At 52.8% G+C, this 17,484-nt stretch overlaps 2 protein-coding genes across 5 annotated transcripts; one reads left to right on the top strand and one right to left on the bottom strand.

The window, feature by feature from the left end:
* Positions 1-301: 301 nt before the first annotated feature.
* Positions 302-6,105, top strand: SNX21 (sorting nexin family member 21). Of its 2 annotated transcripts, XM_042930821.1 has the most exons (4): positions 302-369; positions 712-979; positions 1,407-1,564; positions 5,038-6,105. In XM_042930821.1, exons 2-4 carry the CDS (start codon positions 718-720, stop codon positions 5,710-5,712), a joined length of 1,095 nt encoding a protein of 364 aa, XP_042786755.1. In that variant the 5' UTR covers positions 302-369; positions 712-717; the 3' UTR covers positions 5,713-6,105. The 2 variants fall into 2 exon arrangements, with proteins under 2 accessions (XP_042786755.1, XP_042786756.1); XM_042930822.1 differs by having other exon boundaries at positions 337-979.
* On the bottom strand, positions 6,096-17,465 carry ACOT8 (acyl-CoA thioesterase 8). Of its 3 annotated transcripts, XM_042930823.1 has the most exons (7): positions 17,334-17,465; positions 15,897-16,033; positions 10,558-10,783; positions 8,518-8,675; positions 7,764-7,958; positions 6,928-7,031; positions 6,096-6,326 (listed from the first exon to the last, which is right to left on the bottom strand). In XM_042930823.1, the coding sequence occupies exons 1-7, from the start codon at positions 17,450-17,452 to the stop codon at positions 6,246-6,248; spliced, it is 1,020 nt and encodes a 339-aa protein (XP_042786757.1). In that variant the 5' UTR covers positions 17,453-17,465; the 3' UTR covers positions 6,096-6,245. The 3 variants fall into 3 exon arrangements, with proteins under 3 accessions (XP_042786757.1, XP_042786758.1, XP_042786759.1); XM_042930824.1 differs by lacking the exon at positions 6,928-7,031; XM_042930825.1 differs by lacking the exons at positions 6,096-6,326; positions 6,928-7,031; positions 7,764-7,958 and adding an exon at positions 8,021-8,230.
* Positions 17,466-17,484: the final 19 nt, after the last annotated feature.

Raw genomic sequence — 17,484 nt, 5'->3', positions numbered from 1 at the left:
GTGTCTTCTCCTGGCCTCAAATTTTTCACCAGAGAGATGGGCTTCCAACGGTGGCATAATGACTTTGGAAAGTTAAGAGTGCTGGGTGGAGATTGTGGGACAGATTGGGGCCAACCGGGACAGACGGGATCTTCGGGACGAGCGGGAGGTTTCACTGAGGGCGTGAGCCCCCTTAGATTGGGTAGGATCCCGCAGGAGGCTCGGGTTCGCCCAGGCCTACCCAGGATTCCCAAGTCCCTCCCGGAGCGAAAGGCCCGGGATTCCCGGGAGGCTCCGGGGAGCGGGCGGGGCCGGGGGCGGGGCGGCGGCAGGAAGCGGCCGGAGCGGCGCTCGGAGCGGCCTGAGCCCGGGGAAGCCCGGCCGGCCTCGGTAAGCTGCCGGGACTGCACTCGGACCCCGGGGGACCGCGCGCCTCTGGGTGCACCGCGGGCGCCGGGGGGAGAGACGCGCCAAGGGGCGAAAGAGACAAGGGGAGGGTCCCAGCCGCTCCCGGCAGAGCTCGGCCCTAGGCTGCGTGGGTGGGAGGGAAACGACGCCAGGCGACGCCCGGGGCTCGCAGGACCCCCAACGGGCAGGGGCGGGGCCTCCGCGGCGCCCCTCCCTCCCTCCCCTGACTGGGCCCGCCCCTTCTCGCGCGGTTGGGGGGGGCGGTCTCCCTCCCTCCCCGGCCCCGGCCCCGGCCCCAGCCCCAGCGTCGCGCGCTCCCCCCAGGGTGCCATGGCCTCACGGCTCCTGCACCGGCTGCGGCACGCCCTGGCCGGCGACAGCCCGGGGGAGGCGGCGGCCGGCCCGGAGGCCGAGCAGTTCCCGGAGAGCTCGGAGCTAGAGGACGACGACGCCGAGGGCCTGTCCTCCCGCCTCAGCGGCACCCTCAGCTTCACCAGCGCCGAGGACGAAGAGGAGGAGGACGACGAGGACGACGGAGACATTGGCCCCGACCCGCTGCCCGCCGGGGACGGGGCGTCGGGGGAAGATGCAGGCGAGTTCCCGAGGACAGAGGCGGGACCTGGGGCTCCATTAGGCCTCCACCCCAGCCACCTCTTGGCTGTGTGACCTTGAGAGAATCACAACACCTCTCTGAGCCAAGTTTTCCCTCGTGTCAAATGGGGGAAATCACTCCCATCTCGAGGTTGCTGCGGGCATTAAATGTACAGGATCCGGATGTACAAATACGAACAATGTGCTCGCGATGTTTGGGGGGTGGAAATATTTATTTAGAGTCGACCGTCTGCTCTGCTAGGCGCGGTGTTTGGCCCCAGACCTCTCCCTGGCTTTCGGTTTACATTTATGTCAAATGGAGATAAAGCCTGTCTCACCTGTCGGGAGGATGAGTGAGGTTACTGCATGTGGTTTATGTCGACCTTAGCCCCAGGCCCATTGATGTAACTGGTGATGTGCTCATGCAGAACGAAGCCCCCCACCTGATGGGCAGCGGGGCAGTCAGCCCCTCACAAGGCAGTTGCAGGATTTCTGGAAGAAGTCCCGGAACACCCTGGTTCCCCAGCGTTTGCTCTTCGAGGTGACCAGCGCCAACGTGGTCAAGGACCCGCCCTCCAAGTACGTGGTGAGTGAGGGTCCAGGAACCCCTGGGCTGTGAGTTTAGAACTCTGGCTAAGTAGGGGAGACTCCAACTTCCTGAAGGGGGCAGTCTGGCTGTGTAGTTCTAAAGGATCACTTCATTTTAGGGATGGGGAAACTGAGGCCAGAAAGGAGATATAACTTGAGCAAGTCCTCAGGCAAATGATTTAGCTTCTCTGAGGGATTATGGACCTGCCCCCCATCCTGGTTTTGAGACTAAAGAGAACTAGGGTGTGTGCCCCCCAACCCTAGGTTTTGCAGACTGTAGCAAAATACAAGATACATAGGAAAAAATATTATCTGGGTTAGACCTGAAACCCAAGTTGCATTGGTTAGTGGTTAAAAAAAAAAAAAAAAAGGGTTCTGGATCCAGATCTTGATTCAGATCCCACTTATTACCAGCTGTTTGACCTTCGGTGCGTTGTGTAACCTTGATAATGCTATTTTCTCATCTGAGCAGTTGCAGAAGTTAAATGAGACAGTGCACAGAAAGCAACCCCTTAGCATTGTGCCTGGCATTATGAAGTGCTTGACAAAATGGCACCTCTATTATTATGACTTGACCTTGGCTTGGAAATGTCTGGCATCCAGGTAGGGCCTGTTGTGGCATCCTTACAACCCAGTTCCCAGGCACCCACACTGTACCCCATGATGTTGTTCTGAGGGCTGGATTTAGGGGGTAGGTGGGGTTAGGATGAAAAGCAGTGTGGGGGAAGGCCTTGGAGTCTGTTTTCCTTGCTGTGGAAAGGAGAAACTGACATGGAGAATGAGGTCGCCAGGTCCTGAGCCCCAGCCCGACCTGGCCAGTCTGGGCAGTGGCAGCTCCCTGCCTCAGACATCCCTCATCTTCGCCACCCTCCTCCATTTCTGACTCAGCAGGAAAGGGGCCTGTAGCACTGTCCCACATCTGGGCCTCTCTCCATTCCTCTCCGCTGCTGTTAGTAAACAGGGGCCACGCCCGTGGGGTGCCTGCTCCAGTTGGAGCAGGGATGCCTCTGATGATCTAGTCTTAAGTGGCAAAAGTCCCAGCCAGGCGTCATGCACAGGAGAGGGACCCCGAGGAGCAGCTGGGCAGCATGGTGGGGGTGGGACTCTGGGAAGAGAATGATAAGACAGAGCAGGATGGCCAGACCCGTGTCTGGGGGGGACAAATCCCCTTCTCTGTCCAGTGGGGACCCTAAATCCTGACTTAACTTTTGGGGGTTAAGAAGAGCAGGATAGGTCCTGACCCGTGTCTGGGGAGACAAATCCCCTTCTCTGTCCAGTGGGGACCCTAAATCCTGACTTAACTTCTGGGGGTTAAGAGCACAGGCTGTGGAATTAGGTTGGCCTGGGTTTCAATCCCAGCTGGGCCATTTCCCAGCTGTGAGACTTGGGGGGACGTGTTTGATGAGTCAGATGAGATAATGGATCTAAAATGTTTTCTTTTTGCCAAAAAACTAAAAGTTAAAGCTAGATAAATATAAGGAGGTCATTTTAGACCAATGCTTCTTGAAGTGTATTCTGCAGGAAATTGTTTTCCGGGAATGTTAACAATTATTCCTTTGAAAAAGAAAAGAAATTAAAAAAAAAAAAATTTGCAGTCGATATGTTTTGGGAAAGCAGAATTGAAGAATAAAATAAATTTCTTTAAGGTTAAACTTTTTTTTTTTTTAATTTATTTTGTAATGTTCATTTATTGTTTAGAGCGAGAGACAGAGCACAAGCGGGGCGGGGGTTGGGGGGCAGATAGAGAGAGGAGACACAGAATCTGAGGCAGGCTCCAGGCTTTGAGCTGCCAGCACAGAGCCTGACATGGGGCTCGAACCCACAAACTGTGAGATTATGACCTGAGCCAAAGTCAGATGCTCAGCTGACTGAGCCACCCAGGCACCCCAAGGTTAAACTTCTTAATCCTTTAAAATATTACTGTACACTGAATCTTCCAGAGAAGTATAGAATAAGCAAGCCTAATTGACCAGAGGTGGCTGTAATGTTGGCAGTTTCGCAGAGCAAATTCGAGAAAAGGCTGGGTTTGGTGTTGGTGTGCCTTCAACACCTGATGCTCACTAATCCCCCTTTTTAAGTCTGGTGGCTCAGCATTATGCTAGATTAATCCGTGTTCAGGTTCTCAGCTTCACGGTCATCCTGCCCCGTGTTTCTCAGACACTGGTCCTTCCAGTACCACCTTCACAATTCTTGTCCTGGCTAAATGCTACTTGTACCACTCCTTGCTTAACATTTTTCGTCTTAAACAAGTTCAAAAGATTTTAAAGTTCTACCGTATGGGGAAAGCCTTGTTTGCCATAAAGAGAACCATAAAAATTAATACAATAAAATCCGTGAAAAATGACACCGTGTCATTAAATCCTGTGTGAATGCTATTGCCCGAAGGCTCTGCCCGGAGATTTGCTTTCTAGCACTTTTCTCAAGGTGGAGATGAGACGTGTTGGAGAAGTGCGTTTTATTTTATTTTATTTTATTTTTTAATTTTTTTTTAAACGTTTTTATTTATTTTTGAGACAGAGACAGAGCATGAACGGGGGAGGGTCACAGAGAGAGGGAGACACAGAATCTGAAACAGGCTCCAGGCTCTGAGCTGTCAGCACAGAGCCCGACGCAGGGCTCGAACTCACAGACTGTGAGATCATGACCTGAGCCGAAGTCGGACACTCAACCGACCGAGCCACCCAGGCGCCCCGAGAAGTGCATTTTAAAAATCAAACTGAGAGCCTCTTAATCTGTAGTCAGGATTCAAATTAGGGGGAGTCACCTCTTGTCTCTGATGCAGTGTTATTTACTCCAGCACATAGCACCTAAAATCTCAGGACCAACATGTATTTATACACATTCCACTTGAGTAGACATGACCTAGGCCAGTGCTTCGTTCACTAGAGAGGAGGGCGGACCCAAGGGGGAGCACTGCCTTGCCTGAGGATACACACCTCCAGGGGAGTAGCTGCCCAGGAGTTCGTGCAGTGCCCAATGTCCTTTTCACAACGACCGCTACCAGGGCTGTCTGAAGACCTCTCCGCCAGTTTGGAATAACCTAGCTAAGGAGGTGGGGGCTCTGTGTCCAGAGTGGAGCAAAGCCCCAGGCTGGTCCTGAAGGTTGCTTCAGAGGCCCAAGAAAGTCGCCTGGGTTTCAGCTCACCGCTGGTTTTCCAGAGAGGCTATCAGAAGAGCTAACTACCCTATGGGAAGGGAGTGCTCCCTGGAAGGGACAAAAGGGGTGGCAGCTCTAGGCACTGAAGCTCATCTCTGTCTTTCTCTCCCCGTGCTGCCTTGGGCCTGGGTCATTTCAGACGAGCCTCAGGTAAGATGGGACTGGGCTCCCTAGCTGCTGCCCCAGCAGCTCCCACCCTCCTGGGCCCAGTCTCAGGGACTAAGGGGAGAGGTGGGGGAACAGAGCTTGAAGTGCGGGTGTGGGGAGGGGTACATGGACAATTCACACCTGCCCTGACCCCACCCTCCCCGCAGCTCTACACCCTCGCCGTGATGGGTCCAGGGCCACCTGATCGCCAGCCAGCCCAGATCTCTCGCCGCTACTCGGACTTTGAGCGGTTGCACCGAAACCTGCAGCGACAGTTCCGGGGCCCCATGGCCGCCATCTCCTTCCCCCGGAAGCGCCTGCGCCGGAATTTTACCGCGGAGACCATCGCCCGCCGCAGCCGGGCCTTCGAGCAGTTTTTGAGCCACCTGCAGGCAGTGCCCGAGCTGCGCCATGCCCCGGACCTGCAGGACTTCTTCGTGCTGCCTGAGCTGCGACGGGCACAGAGCCTCACCTGCACTGGCCTCTATCGTGAGGCTCTGGCACTCTGGGCCAATGCCTGGCAGCTGCAGACCCAGCTAGGCACCCCCTCGGGCCCAGACCGCCCTCTGCTGACCCTGGCTGGGCTGGCTGTGTGCCACCAGGAGCTGGAGGACCCTGGGGAGGCCCGGGCGTGCTGTGAGAGGGCCTTGCAACTGCTGGGGGATAAGAACCCCCACCCTCTGCTGGCACCCTTTCTGGAGGCCCACGTGCGGCTCTCCTGGCGCCTGGGCCTGGACAAACGCCAATCAGAGGCCCGCCTCCAGGCCCTGCAGGAAGCAGGTCTGACCCCCACGCCACCCCCCAGTCTCAAAGAATTGCTCATCAAGGAGGTACTGGACTAGACTTACTGCCGCTGTGGGGAGAGGCACTGCCCCAGGATGGGGGATGGGGGTGGGCAGTAAGGACACAGACAGCAGTCGGGAAGTGGTAGGGGGTGCTGGGAACCCCTGTAAGTCCTACAAAGAATTTGTAGCAAACCAAGGAAATATGTTCTTTCTGTCGAGCTGGGCTCAGGACAAGCTTCGGCGGGGCTTGCCCTGGGATGGTGCAGGGAGGAAGCCGGATGCAGCCTCTCCAGCTCATGAATGTCTGGGGACGATGCCCCAGGGTAGGTCAGTGTCACCTCTTCCTTGGCCAGAGGGCCAGGGACTCTGCCTCTGGAGTCCTAGAGCTGAGGGCTGGAGCAGAGCTGCAGCCTGGCCCGGGGGAATTAAAGGCCAGCAGCTCCAGTGGCATTGGTCTCTTTATTGGGTTTGGGGACAGAAGGCCCAGCCCTTGACTGTAATTCCTGCCTCAGGAATTGGGGGAGAAGCCCCAGGCCAAGCTGGTACCTCTGGCTACAGCTTGCTCTCTGAGACCCGGGACTTCACTCGGATCACGCCCTCTTGAGCACAGGACACAGCCAGGATGCCGTCACGACGCCACAGCCGCCCTTGGACCAGCCCCCGGGAGCCACCTGCGGGTGAGGAGAAGGGTGAGAATGACCTTCTCGCTCCTTCACAGCCCAGCATAATGTGCTTCTTGAAAAGGGTGCAACTGGTCTGACAGCCCCATACAAGGGCACACTGAGTGTTGTGGCCTCTTCCAATCTCTAGGTGCCCCTTTATGAGCCTATTATGGATGGTCCCTGGGGGTAACTCCTGTGGGAACCCCACTTGACAGTTTGAAAGCACTTTCACATATTCACTGGCTTCCTCAAAAAGATCACGGGGGAGGAGTTCTGAGGACAGTCTTGGTCAGTAGCTTGGCCGGGTCGAGCCACCCACCCTGGCCACTTGTGGTAGCAAACCTGTCACTTCCCTTTCTAATAAATGAAACCGGTCCTCCAGGGTGGTTCATGAAAAAGACTCCCACACTGCCCCCACCCCACTAGCAGGAAGAAGGGGGTGGAGGGAGGGCCTGGGGCCATCAGGGCTGGCCACCCCTCCTTCCCTGCTTAGAGATTCCCCTGCTAACCCTGGGCCTGAGTTGGAAGGTTCTGAAGGGAGCTGCTGGTCTCCCCTACACAGAGTAGAGCTCACTTAGTTCTCATAGTAGCCAAGTGAAACAGGCCTCACCCATTTTCCAGATGAAGACAGCAAAGTCCCGGGAGGCTCAGGAACTCGGCCATAAGGAGCCGGCCAAACCGAACCCAAGTGTCCTAACTGCAAGGCTGTTGATCCTGTATTGTGATACTGTTGGTACTGGAGAGTACCCCCTTCCCTGAATATAGAATCCCTTAAGTTTTGTCCCTGTTTTACAAAGCGAGGCTTTTCTTCCTTTGAAAAGTAGTTCCCTAGAAAGGAGCCCAGGGCTCTGAGACCAGGCACTGATGAACGAGTCTGGGCTTCTCTGCGCACTAACAGTGTCCAAGTGGTGGAGCCCTCAGAGACGACCGAAGGCCCTGACCCCAACCAGGTTGGCTAATCAGCACTATTGCTCAGGGAGCCTCTCAAAAATAGTTTCCTGGATTTTATCCAAGACCTGCTGAGTCAGAATCTTGAGGGTAAAATCTGAGAACCTATTTTGAAAAAGCTCCCCCAAGTGGCAGTCTGATGGGCCACCAGGTTCAGATACCACTGCTCGTGGGACCCTATTTGTTCAGATGGGGAAACTGAGGCTCACAGAGGTGCTGGGACTTGCCCAGGATCACACAGAAAATCTGAAGTAGTTCTGGACTAGAACCGGGTCTCTAGTACCTTCTGCCTGTTACAGATATTAAGCTGAACAGGTGTCCCGTCTCAAGCCTCACCCTGTCCTTTTGAAGAGAAGAATGTCAGAGCCTAGAGGAGGCAGGAGAGGAAGTGACATGTGCAGTGCCCCACAGGCTGGGGGCGGAGGGCAGCATCACCCCAGAAAGCAGGCTTCCTGCCCCCCAACGTCAGCACCCTTGTCCTGGTGGCCCCATACTCACCAGCCCAGGGGCTCTCGCATTCATAGAGCATCCAGTGGTCAGCTCGGAAGGGGTTGTGGAACCACATGGAGTGGTCCAAAGAGACCATGAAGTGCACGTTACACTGCCACTGGTGGGGCAGCAGTGCTGTGCCCAGGAAGGCATAGTCCGAGATGTAGGCAGCCACACAGCAATGCATCTTCATGTCGCCCTGCCCTGCAACACGTTCCAGCCCCATCAGCCCTGGGCTCCTGGGCTTTACAGCTCAGGACCTGCAGGGGGGCAGGGGGCAGAGAGGGGCTGCCACACACAGATGTGTAGACTACTCACTGTATTAGGGCACCTGGCCTACGGGGTGTGTGTGTGTGTGTGGCAGGTGACAAAGGCAGCAGGGATGGGCAGAGGACAGGGGTGAGTGAAGACTGAAATCCAGTCTTCACTCCGTAGGTCTCCCTCACTGGGTCCTTTAAGGGGTATCTTCTTCCAGCCTGCACAGAGGCACCGTATGGTTAGCAGAGGTCCCGGAGAAGAACCAGCAAGGTACCTTGCCTTCCCCAGAAAGGGCCGACATCAGGATGATTATAGTCCCCTCCCCGTTTTCCTCATACAAGCAGCCGAGAGGGTCCCGGTGAGAAGCTAAGCCAACTCCCCACCATGCAGACAAGGAAACAGGTCCAGAGAGGGGAAGTAACATGCCCAGCACCACACAGGGCATATGAGGTACAGGCCGAGACCCCTGGAGAGTGTTTTCTTCCAGTCCTTGGGGTCCTCTTACCAATATGGCCCCGGGCTCGCACCCAGAACATCTGTTTGGGCTCCTTGCTCTGCAGCTGGCTCAGGATCGGTGGGTTTACCAGCTTGATCTCAATGGGCACCTCCTTGGCAGCAATTCGGTTCAGTCCCACCCGGTACATCTCTTGGAGGTTGGGGTCCCTGAAAGTAAAGGGGGAGGGGAGAGCCTCTCTGAGCTGCCTCTGTGACCCCCCTCGGTCCTCCACAGGGTCTCCTGACTTTTTCCCCCACAGCTCACCTCCTCTCTGGCAGGCAGAGAAGGAGAGTGTGTGAATCCTTTCTTTGCCACTTAGGAGCCACGTGACCTTGGCAAGTTAGTAACCTCTCTGGGCCTATCTTCCCATCTGCAAAAGGTACATGATGACAGTAGCTACCGGAGTACCAAGGTGTACCCCATAACGGGCACTGTTCTAAGCATTTTGCGTACGCTCACTTTTTACAACGACCCCGTGAGACAATGCTATTATCACCCCGATCCGATAAATGCATGAAGCCCCCGACGGTCCAAGTAGCTTGCTCAGCAAGTGGAGAAGGCAGGGTCCGGACCCAGGCAGTGTGGCGCATGCTCTTAACTACTTCACTATTCTCAACTTTCAGAAACAGGCTGTACAACTTGGACTGAGTTACCCTAAGCAAGTGGGAACACTGTGTCCCCACAGGGGAGGAGCCCATTTCTAGTGACAGTAACAACCAGCCCTGGTGCTCTTCACCAGTATTTCCACTTTCACCCCACCCTCGAGGGCACCCTCCCACAGATCTCCTGTGACGATGGCATGTTCTGTACCTGCACTCTCCACCACAGAAGCCGCCAGCCACCTGTGGCTAGTGGCTTCCTTGTTGGACTGCACAGCTCTAGATTTACGGGCCCTTAAGAACAACGTCCTCCTTTTATTTCAGCAAACGTTTCTGAGCTCTGACGGCAGACCAGGCTCTCTGCTTATTCCTCTCTGTCGGTAGTGGTGTGTCTACAATTTATGGAGCATTCACTGAGTACCTTATTGTCTCTTACCTCACTTAATCCTCACAGCAGCTTTATGAGGGAGGAATTATGATTAGCACATTTCCTAACTGTGGGCACCGGCTCAGCATGGGAAAGCAACTTGCGCAAACTCACAGAGCTAGCAGAAAGAGTCTAAACTTGAACCCAGGCCTTTACCAAAAGATAACACCCACATCCATCCCATCAATACCGTGCTATGTCCCCAGCGTGCAGCACAAGACATGGGAGCCCTCCTTATGAGACAGCTGTGAAGTAGGCAGGACAAACATGACCATTCCCATTTTCCACATGAAGAAGCAGGGCTCTGAGAGGCTGGGGCGTCAGGCAAAGTCGCACAGCAGGAGGGCGCTATCAGAGGCACAGACCCGGCCAGAATCCGTTGTGTCTGTCCTGTGTCGGGACCCAGAGCTCTCTCCCCTGCCCCAGCACTTTTCCAACTTTATTAGCTACGATCCAAGTAAGAAATATATTTTACCAGGCGATACTCAAAATATTTAGCACCCACGAAGGCAAAGGCAGCGGGGTCCGTCACCCCTGCCCGGCATGAACTCCTGGGCTGCTGGATCACGAGTGACCCCAGAGGAGGAGAGGGATCACTGAGAGACCAGGAAGGGACGCACCAAGTAATTACAGAAGTATTTCAGTATTTGCGCAACCAGTAAAGCTGCAACAGTACCTGAACTGGCTGAATCACTAAGCTCTGTGTTTACATCGTGACCCAACACACTTGCCCATGCACACCTACTCGCACACTCCACAACACACACAACTGAAACTAAAGCTTCACAAAAGGGTTCTTACCCACCCTATACGATATGCTCCAATATCTTCTTTCCTGGTCCTTCTCTCTCCCTCCCTCTATGTATGTATACACACGTTGTACATATACGTATACATATATACATACATATACACACATACATACACATATATGGGTTTTTTTCCCCTAGAGTTTTAAAATGGACTCTACGACCCACTAACAGGTGACGGCAGCAGTTGCCCTGGAGCCTCCAGGTCTCTCACCTTAAATACTGGTCAATGAGGGCCTCATGGTCAAGCAGCTCTTCCGGTGGGGGCACAGCGGGCATGGAGAATTGGTGCTGCAGGGGGCTGGGCTGTGCCTGCTGGAAGGAGGCCTGGCAGATAAAGATGGGCTGGCCATGCTGCACGGCCTTCACGGAGCGCACAGAGAAGCTCGTCCCTGTTCGCGTCCGCTCCACTTGGTACAGTACCGGCACCTTTGGGTCCCCTGCGGTGGGCACAAGGATACAGTGAGCCCAAGTAAGCCCCACGGGACAAGTCATCATCACAATGGCTGGACAGGCCCCTCTGCTACTCCTTCTTTATTCCTTTTCTGTTCTGCAGCAACTGACTGAGGTCCGCTACGGCCTAGGTACTGGGGATACAGGGACAATACCAGACCCTGTCATCCAGATGCTCTGGGACAAGTGGAGCTCCCCTCTCTCAACAGCACAGGACAGAGGGGCATGGCCAGATTCCCTGCATTCAAATCCTGGCCCTGCCACTCACTGTGTGGCCTTGAGAAAATCATTCAACCTCTCTGAGCATTTTACCCTTCTCTACATAGGGATCATCAGTGCTTATCCCTCTCAGTATTTTAATGATAATTAGATTAGCCACAGTTGTAAAGTGTTTAGAACATCCAGCACAGAGTAAGTGCTCTTTAAGTGTTTGTTAAAGAAACTAAATAATCTCCGCTTTTGTCTTGCTTCATCTGTGACTGGGATCTTGTCGTGAGCCCAATACTATTCTTCTAGATCAGAGGTCAGTAACTCTGGCCTGCTGCCTTTTTTGTTTTCTAAGAACAAGCTGAAGCTATTTATTCAGAGTTTAGTATAGCAAGGGAGTCAGCCACCATCACTTGTGTGTGGCAGAAACTCAAAGGCAGGCAGAGAAGTGGGAAAGCATTATAGTGAAAAAAGATACACCATATGCCACGATCGGAAGCTGTCGGCACAGGAAGTCCGTAGGGAGCTAACTAGAAACAGGGCATATTTGGCTTTCTCTGGTTGGTCCTAAGTTGGAAGTGGGGACAAAAATTAGGGAAGTTATCTCTGTTAATAAAGTCTTGGCTGTTTGGGGCTGATCATTCTAGGGGCTATGGTCCGGCTTCCTGTGCCGGTTGCTAGAGACGGTGGTCTGACTTCCTACAGGTCTGATGTGTAGACACTAAGTTGGCTTCCTGTGCTGCTTGCTGCCAACTGGGGACCAGAATCCAATTTTTATAGATGGTCTGGCCATTGTCTGTTTGACTATTCGTCCCTCAGAAGCCTACTATCGGCCAGTCACTTCATCTTAGGTGGAAATAGCAGTCCCTTGGCCCTTCTCTTCTGGATGTCTGCATCCCCAGTGTAGGACGGAAGCCATTGGCCCTGCCCTGAGGCCTATTAGCCCTCAACAAGCTAGTCTGGAGGGTTTTTAGGAGCATCTCCTTGGTGTCCCTGAAGTTCTTCCGTGCCTGAGTCAGGCCGATGTTGGAGAACTCTGACGCCTTGGCAGTGAGACGTCCTGGGGATGATTTTCAATTTTCAGATGAAAGGAGCAGGTCTCAGGAAGCGTCGCTTCCTCCACCGTCATCCAAATGGGGAGCCAACGGGGCACCGGAGGCTCATTCAACCAACAGCAGTAGACATCACCGTCTGAAGCTGGCCGGTCTGCTCAGCAGGCTGCTGCCGGGCATTGCCGAAGGGTGGGGGCTCCTCAAGGTCAAAGGCCTTTAGGAAGGGCCTCCCAAGAGTCCAGATCCTGGAAACAGCTACATGCGCAGTCTGATTTCAGGTGCTGGAAAGGAACCCTCCTTTCCCTTTTCCCTACCAACAAACTTAAAAAAAGAAAAAAAAAAAAAAATCCTTAACCCTACCCTTAGGCTGCAGCTAAAAGGCACTATTTTCAGTTACTAGTGATCTCCCTTTCGGTGTCAATGAGTTCTTGGACATTTTTACTGGAACAGAGCAGGTAGGCCCTGGAATGTGTTGAAGGAAGGGAGTCAACAGGTTGTCGGCTGCAGGAGTGACTGGTGGGTGCCAGGTGACATTAGTAATTAAGGCGGGTTTTGTCAGGTGGGTCTCACAATAACCATGCAAAGTTCTATCCCCACTGAATAGATGAGGAAGCTGATGCCATTAACATTTGTTTGAATACAGACAAGCCCATTTGTTTACATACTGTCTGTTGTTGCTTTTGCCCACAAAACCTAAAATGTTTTTTTCAAGTAGGCTCCATGCCCAACATGGGTTGTTGAACTCAAGACCCTGAGATCCAGAGTTCTATGCTCTGCAGACTGAGCCAGCCAGGGGCCCCAAAACCTAAAATATTTTTTATCTGGTCCTTTACAGATTCATGTGTGAGGACTCTAGATTCACCAAGCTCTAAACCTATACCAAGTCAGATGACTCCTATACAACATTCTTATACCTCTCTAGAGCATCCTTAAAAAAATAAACAAATCAAACAAAAATTAAACTGTCATTCTTTCCTGGGTTTTTAAAAAATATTTTTAATGTTTACTTTTGAGAGAGCGAGCGAGCGGGGAGGGGCGGGGGGGGAGGGGACACAGAATCTGAGGCAGACTCCAGGTTTTGAGTGGTCAAGCACAGAGCCCGATGTGAGGCTTGAAGCCGTGAGATCAGGACCTGAGTCAGCCGCTTAACAGAGCCACCCAGGTGCCCCTTTCCTGGTTTTTCAGACAAAGAATTGATAGGATAAATAGCCAAGGACAATACCCCCACCCCAGCATCTTTTATTTAAAAATATTGAGGGGCACCTGGGTGGCTCAGTCATTTTAAGTGTCTGACTCTTGATCTCAGCTCAGTTCTTGATCTCAGGATCATGAGTTCAAGCCCCCCAGTGAGCTCTGTGCTGGGCGTGAAGCTCACTTAAAAAAAAAAAAAGAAAGAAGTTAAAAATATGGAACCATCATTACTGGAACCAGTAAGAGGTCACATCACAAACTAGTAAGAGAGCTTCCCATTTTTCCTTGCTGCCAGGAAGCTCAGAACGAACCACAATATGCCTTAGCTTAGTTTTTTTTAACACAATCATTTCTTCCAAATCCTGTTACTAGCCTCCTGTCCCTTGACTTCTATTTCAATAGTCCTGTAATAGCTGCCGATTATTTCTTTTTTTTTTAATTTTTTTTAATGTTTATTTTTTTTTTTTGAGAGAGACAGAGTGCGAGTGGGGGAGAGGCAGAGAGTGGGAGACACAGAATCTGAAGCAGACTCCAGTTTCCGAGTGGCCAGCACAGAGCCCGAGTGGGGCTCGAACTCACAGACCACGAGATCATGACCTGAGCCGAAGTCAGACACTTAACCGACTGAGCCACCCAGGCGCCCCCATTTTTTTTCTTTTAAAATGTTTATTTATTTATTTGAGAGAGACAGAGACAGACAGACAGACAGAGAGCAGGGTAGGAGCAGAGAGAGAGGGAGAGAAAGAGAATCCCAAGCAGGCTGTGCACTGATGGTCGCTTAAGTGACTGAGCCACCCAGGCACCCCACTACCAATTATTTTAAGCTGTTTTGCAGCCTCTCAAGAAGCAGGTAGGGACACAAATAATTGATGATTATTTTAAAACAGTAGCATGGGCATGTCTCATTTCATGCTTTCCCTGGATAGAGACTTTCCAAGGAAAAGGATCCTTTCCCCAGGACCTGGTAGCTCTCTCATGGTTTGGAATGATCTCCCAAGAGTTAAAGAGAAAAGCAAAGGAGGAGGAAAGAGTGTGGAGCTTGGATTTAAATCCCAGCTCTGCCTCCCTGAGCACTGTGGGAGCTGGTTACATAACCTCTCCTGGTCCCCGTTTCCTTACAGGTGGAATGGTGGCAGGAATTCCCACCCCTCGTGTTTACTTTTAAGGACTAAACAAGGTAATGGACATAGCTATGCACTGTATCATGCAAATTTTAGTTATTCCCATAAGTTCCTCATCAAAAAAGAACCAGCAACAGCCCAGGCCCTGCACTGGATACTTTACTTACTCACAAAGACCAAAAATTCTTTAGAAACAAGAGAAAGAGGCCCATTCAGAGGGATCAGGTAATGCTCCCACTGCCACAAAACAAAATAAAACTGTCGCACTGGGCTAGAAGGGTTACGATATCGAAAGCGTAAGTGTAGCACTTCTGGAGCTTACGATTCCACTGAAGAAGTAAGAGCACATTTGCTCCCAGCTAGCATGAAGGTGAGAACAGGGCTGACCCCACAGGAAGTATTCAAATACTCTACAGCAATGACTGTCAGGGAGGGACAGGCAGCACAAGGATAGGGAGTGAGCGGCAGCAGGAGAACGTAGTATGAAAAAAAGGGATACTTACTATTGTAACTATATCTGCAGGGGTGCTTGGGTGGCTCAGGCAGTTAAGCGTCCGACTCTTGATTTTGACTCAGGTCATGATCTCACAGTTCTTGAGTTCGAGCCCCATATGGGGCTCTGCGCTGACCGCGTGGAGCCTGCTTGGGATTCTCTCTCTGCCCCTACCCCACTTGCGCACTCTCTTTCTCAAAAATAAATAAACTTTAAAAGAGTTGTAACTGTATCTGTAACATGAAGGGGGAAACCTCACTACTGTTTTAACATAAATCATATATTATAAAGTTCCGTAAATTCGTCACAGCTGATGAGACTGTGCAGAAGACAGGGACTCAAAATTTCAGGCATCTGCCTTAGGAGTGAGGGAAAGAGAGGGAAGGTGAGATGTTTATGTTTCTCAAAAGAAAGCGTGGGTTTTAAAGGATTACTCCCTCCCTCCTTCTTTGGATTCCAGAGCGTAAGCGGCTGTAGGGATCTCATACTAGGCCCCTCCCCTTCTCCATTTTTCAGGTGGGAAGAACCAAGCCTGGCAGAGAGGAGGGGTGGGAGTGGGGGTGTGAGGGGGGAGGGGGGGTAACCTCACTCAAGATGGATGAGCACGTTAGTGGCAAAGCTGAAACCAGACCCAAGGTCTCCTGATTTGCAGGCTGGTGCTCTCTTCTCCAAGCCAAGCTGCCTACTGCTGAACTAGCAGAGGTGACAGCACCCCTCTGGGGATCCAGGACAGTACTTGGCACCAGAAGGTGTGTAAAGAGCGAAGAACAAAAGACCTGCAGGGAGCAGTTAAGCAACAAAGTCATTCTGCCCCAGAAAACAGGTACTCCGTGATCTCAGCAGATGTGAGGTCCAACACTCTTCTTGGCCCCCTGCTTTGCTCCTCTCTAGGCTCCCCTGAGAGGAATCAACTAACAGTCTCTCTCTCCCCCTCCCCCTCCTTCCCTCTTTCTCCTAGGTCAGCCCCCCAAGTCCAGGAAGAAGTGGCTAATGGACCATCAGGGTTGGCTTGGGGACAGGGAGGGGGGTAGTTTACCTGTCCTTACAAAGTAGCAATGCAAAGAGTGCACATGGACGTCTTCACTCACAGACTTGGCTGCAGCCACCAAGGCCTGGCCCACGATCTGACCCCCAAACAGCCGCTGGGTTGTGGGTACCCAGTAATGCCTTCCTCTGTGGGGAGAGGGGAAAGCAGGAAATACTTGGGGACCAGACCAAATCCTGCGACCATCACTGAGCCTATAGGGCGGGATCTCTCGGCCTTATTGGAGTCTGGGATCCTTTCGAGAATCTAGTGAGAGCCATGGACCCTTCTCCCAAGCAAATTCCCTTACTCTGCACACAGCGTACAACTTCAGGGTCTTCAAGACTGCTCAACCCTTCTGGGCTTCGGTTAAGGACAAGGAACCAATGCCCTTATTTTACACAGAGAACAGGGATCAGAGAGGGAAAGTGACTTGAGCAAGGTCACACAACTTAAACATTACCATTCCTGTGCACTATCTGCGTCTTTTCCCCCCAAGTCCAGTGTTTCTTCCACTGCTGATTCCAGGGTAAGGCAGAAGCCCCCTCAAGGTCGTGTGAGGGCGAAGATGAACCCCAAGAGCTGGGGGTAAACTGCACTGAGACCTGCCACTTACATCTCTCAACTTGGGACAGCCCAGTTCTCCCAAGAACTAGATTTAGAGCTCAAAGGGCCCTCAGACTTCAAATCGAAGCCCTTCAGTGCACCGGGGAGGAAACTGAGGCCCCAGAGGCGAAATTCCAGTTTCCCATCACCCAGCCCAGCCCAGCGCAGCCCAAGGTTAGACTTTTTTTTAATATCACGCAATCTAAGTAGCTCTCCAGGAAGTTTTTTGTAATTCTTCAGTAACGGGAAGGGAAGCTAACACCCGAAGATGGCTTCTGAAAAGCCTTGAAGGCCAAAATTATTAAATCCCTAGCTACAGAGAGAATTTAAATAGCATTGGGAAGGAAACTGGCTCAGGCCCCAGAATGAGTAATGAGCTACTAGACCCCACCTAGTGGTGGAGGGGATAAGGTGTGTAAGAGGAAAGGGACAACGAATACGCAAGCAGCTGCTTCTAAGTTTTAAACCTGATCAGCTGCGTGCACTTGGACAAGTCCCCGCCCTTTGGGGGCTGGCTCCCCAGGGACATGACTCCTCAAGGGAGGCTGCTGAGAAGGCTATCTCAGGCCACCACTTAATTTGCCCAGATTGCTAGGACCTCCTGGGGATGGGGCTGCGCCGACCTGGTGCGGAGAAGGAGGAAGCTAGGGCAGCGAAGCCAGACGTCTCAGGGATAAGTTCTCTCCCAACCGCAGGATGCAGAGCCTGCATCCCGCGCAGAGCCCATCCTCGTCCGGGAGACTATGAGGAGGGGGCAACGTGGTGGCGGCAGTCGAGATCAGAAGCCTCTGTCCCAATGGGGGGGGGGGGGGGGGGGAGTGCAGGCCAGATGCGGCCGGCTACCTGAACAGATCCTCGTCTAGCGGCTCGAGGTTGAGCACGCTGGTAACCAGGACGCTGCGGAGGTCCCCGGGGGGATCGCCGCCGCCCTGCTGGTCCTCTGGAGCCTGCGAGGACGACATGGGGTTCACTCGCTGCCGGCCAGGACGCAGCG

This window comes from Panthera leo, chromosome A3, assembly GCF_018350215.1.
Source record: "Panthera leo isolate Ple1 chromosome A3, P.leo_Ple1_pat1.1, whole genome shotgun sequence".
Lineage (NCBI taxonomy): Eukaryota > Metazoa > Chordata > Mammalia > Carnivora > Felidae > Panthera > Panthera leo.
The sequence above is the reverse complement of the archived record's forward strand: the minus strand, read 5'-3'. Positions and strand labels throughout refer to the sequence as shown.

What these genes read in the sequence shown, in the direction of transcription:
- ACOT8 (XM_042930823.1), bottom strand. Translation starts at nt 17,452, where the DNA reads ATGTCGTCCTCGCAGGCTCCAGAGGACCAGCAGGGCGGCGGCGATCCC. An exon ending in CTCATTGACCAGTATTTAAG is followed by an intron (nt 8,676 to 10,557) that starts GTGAGAGACCTG and finishes CTTTACTTTCAG; the next exon opens with GGACCCCAACCTCCAAGAGA. An exon ending in TGTCTTCATCTGGAAAATGG is followed by an intron (nt 6,327 to 6,927) that starts GTGAGGCCTGTT and finishes CCTCACCCGCAG; the next exon opens with GTGGCTCCCGGGGGCTGGTC.
- SNX21 (XM_042930821.1), top strand. Translation starts at nt 718, where the DNA reads ATGGCCTCACGGCTCCTGCACCGGCTGCGGCACGCCCTGGCCGGCGAC. An exon ending in GGCGTCGGGGGAAGATGCAG is followed by an intron (nt 980 to 1,406) that starts GCGAGTTCCCGA and finishes GTGCTCATGCAG; the next exon opens with AACGAAGCCCCCCACCTGAT. An exon ending in ACCCGCCCTCCAAGTACGTG is followed by an intron (nt 1,565 to 5,037) that starts GTGAGTGAGGGT and finishes CCCTCCCCGCAG; the next exon opens with CTCTACACCCTCGCCGTGAT.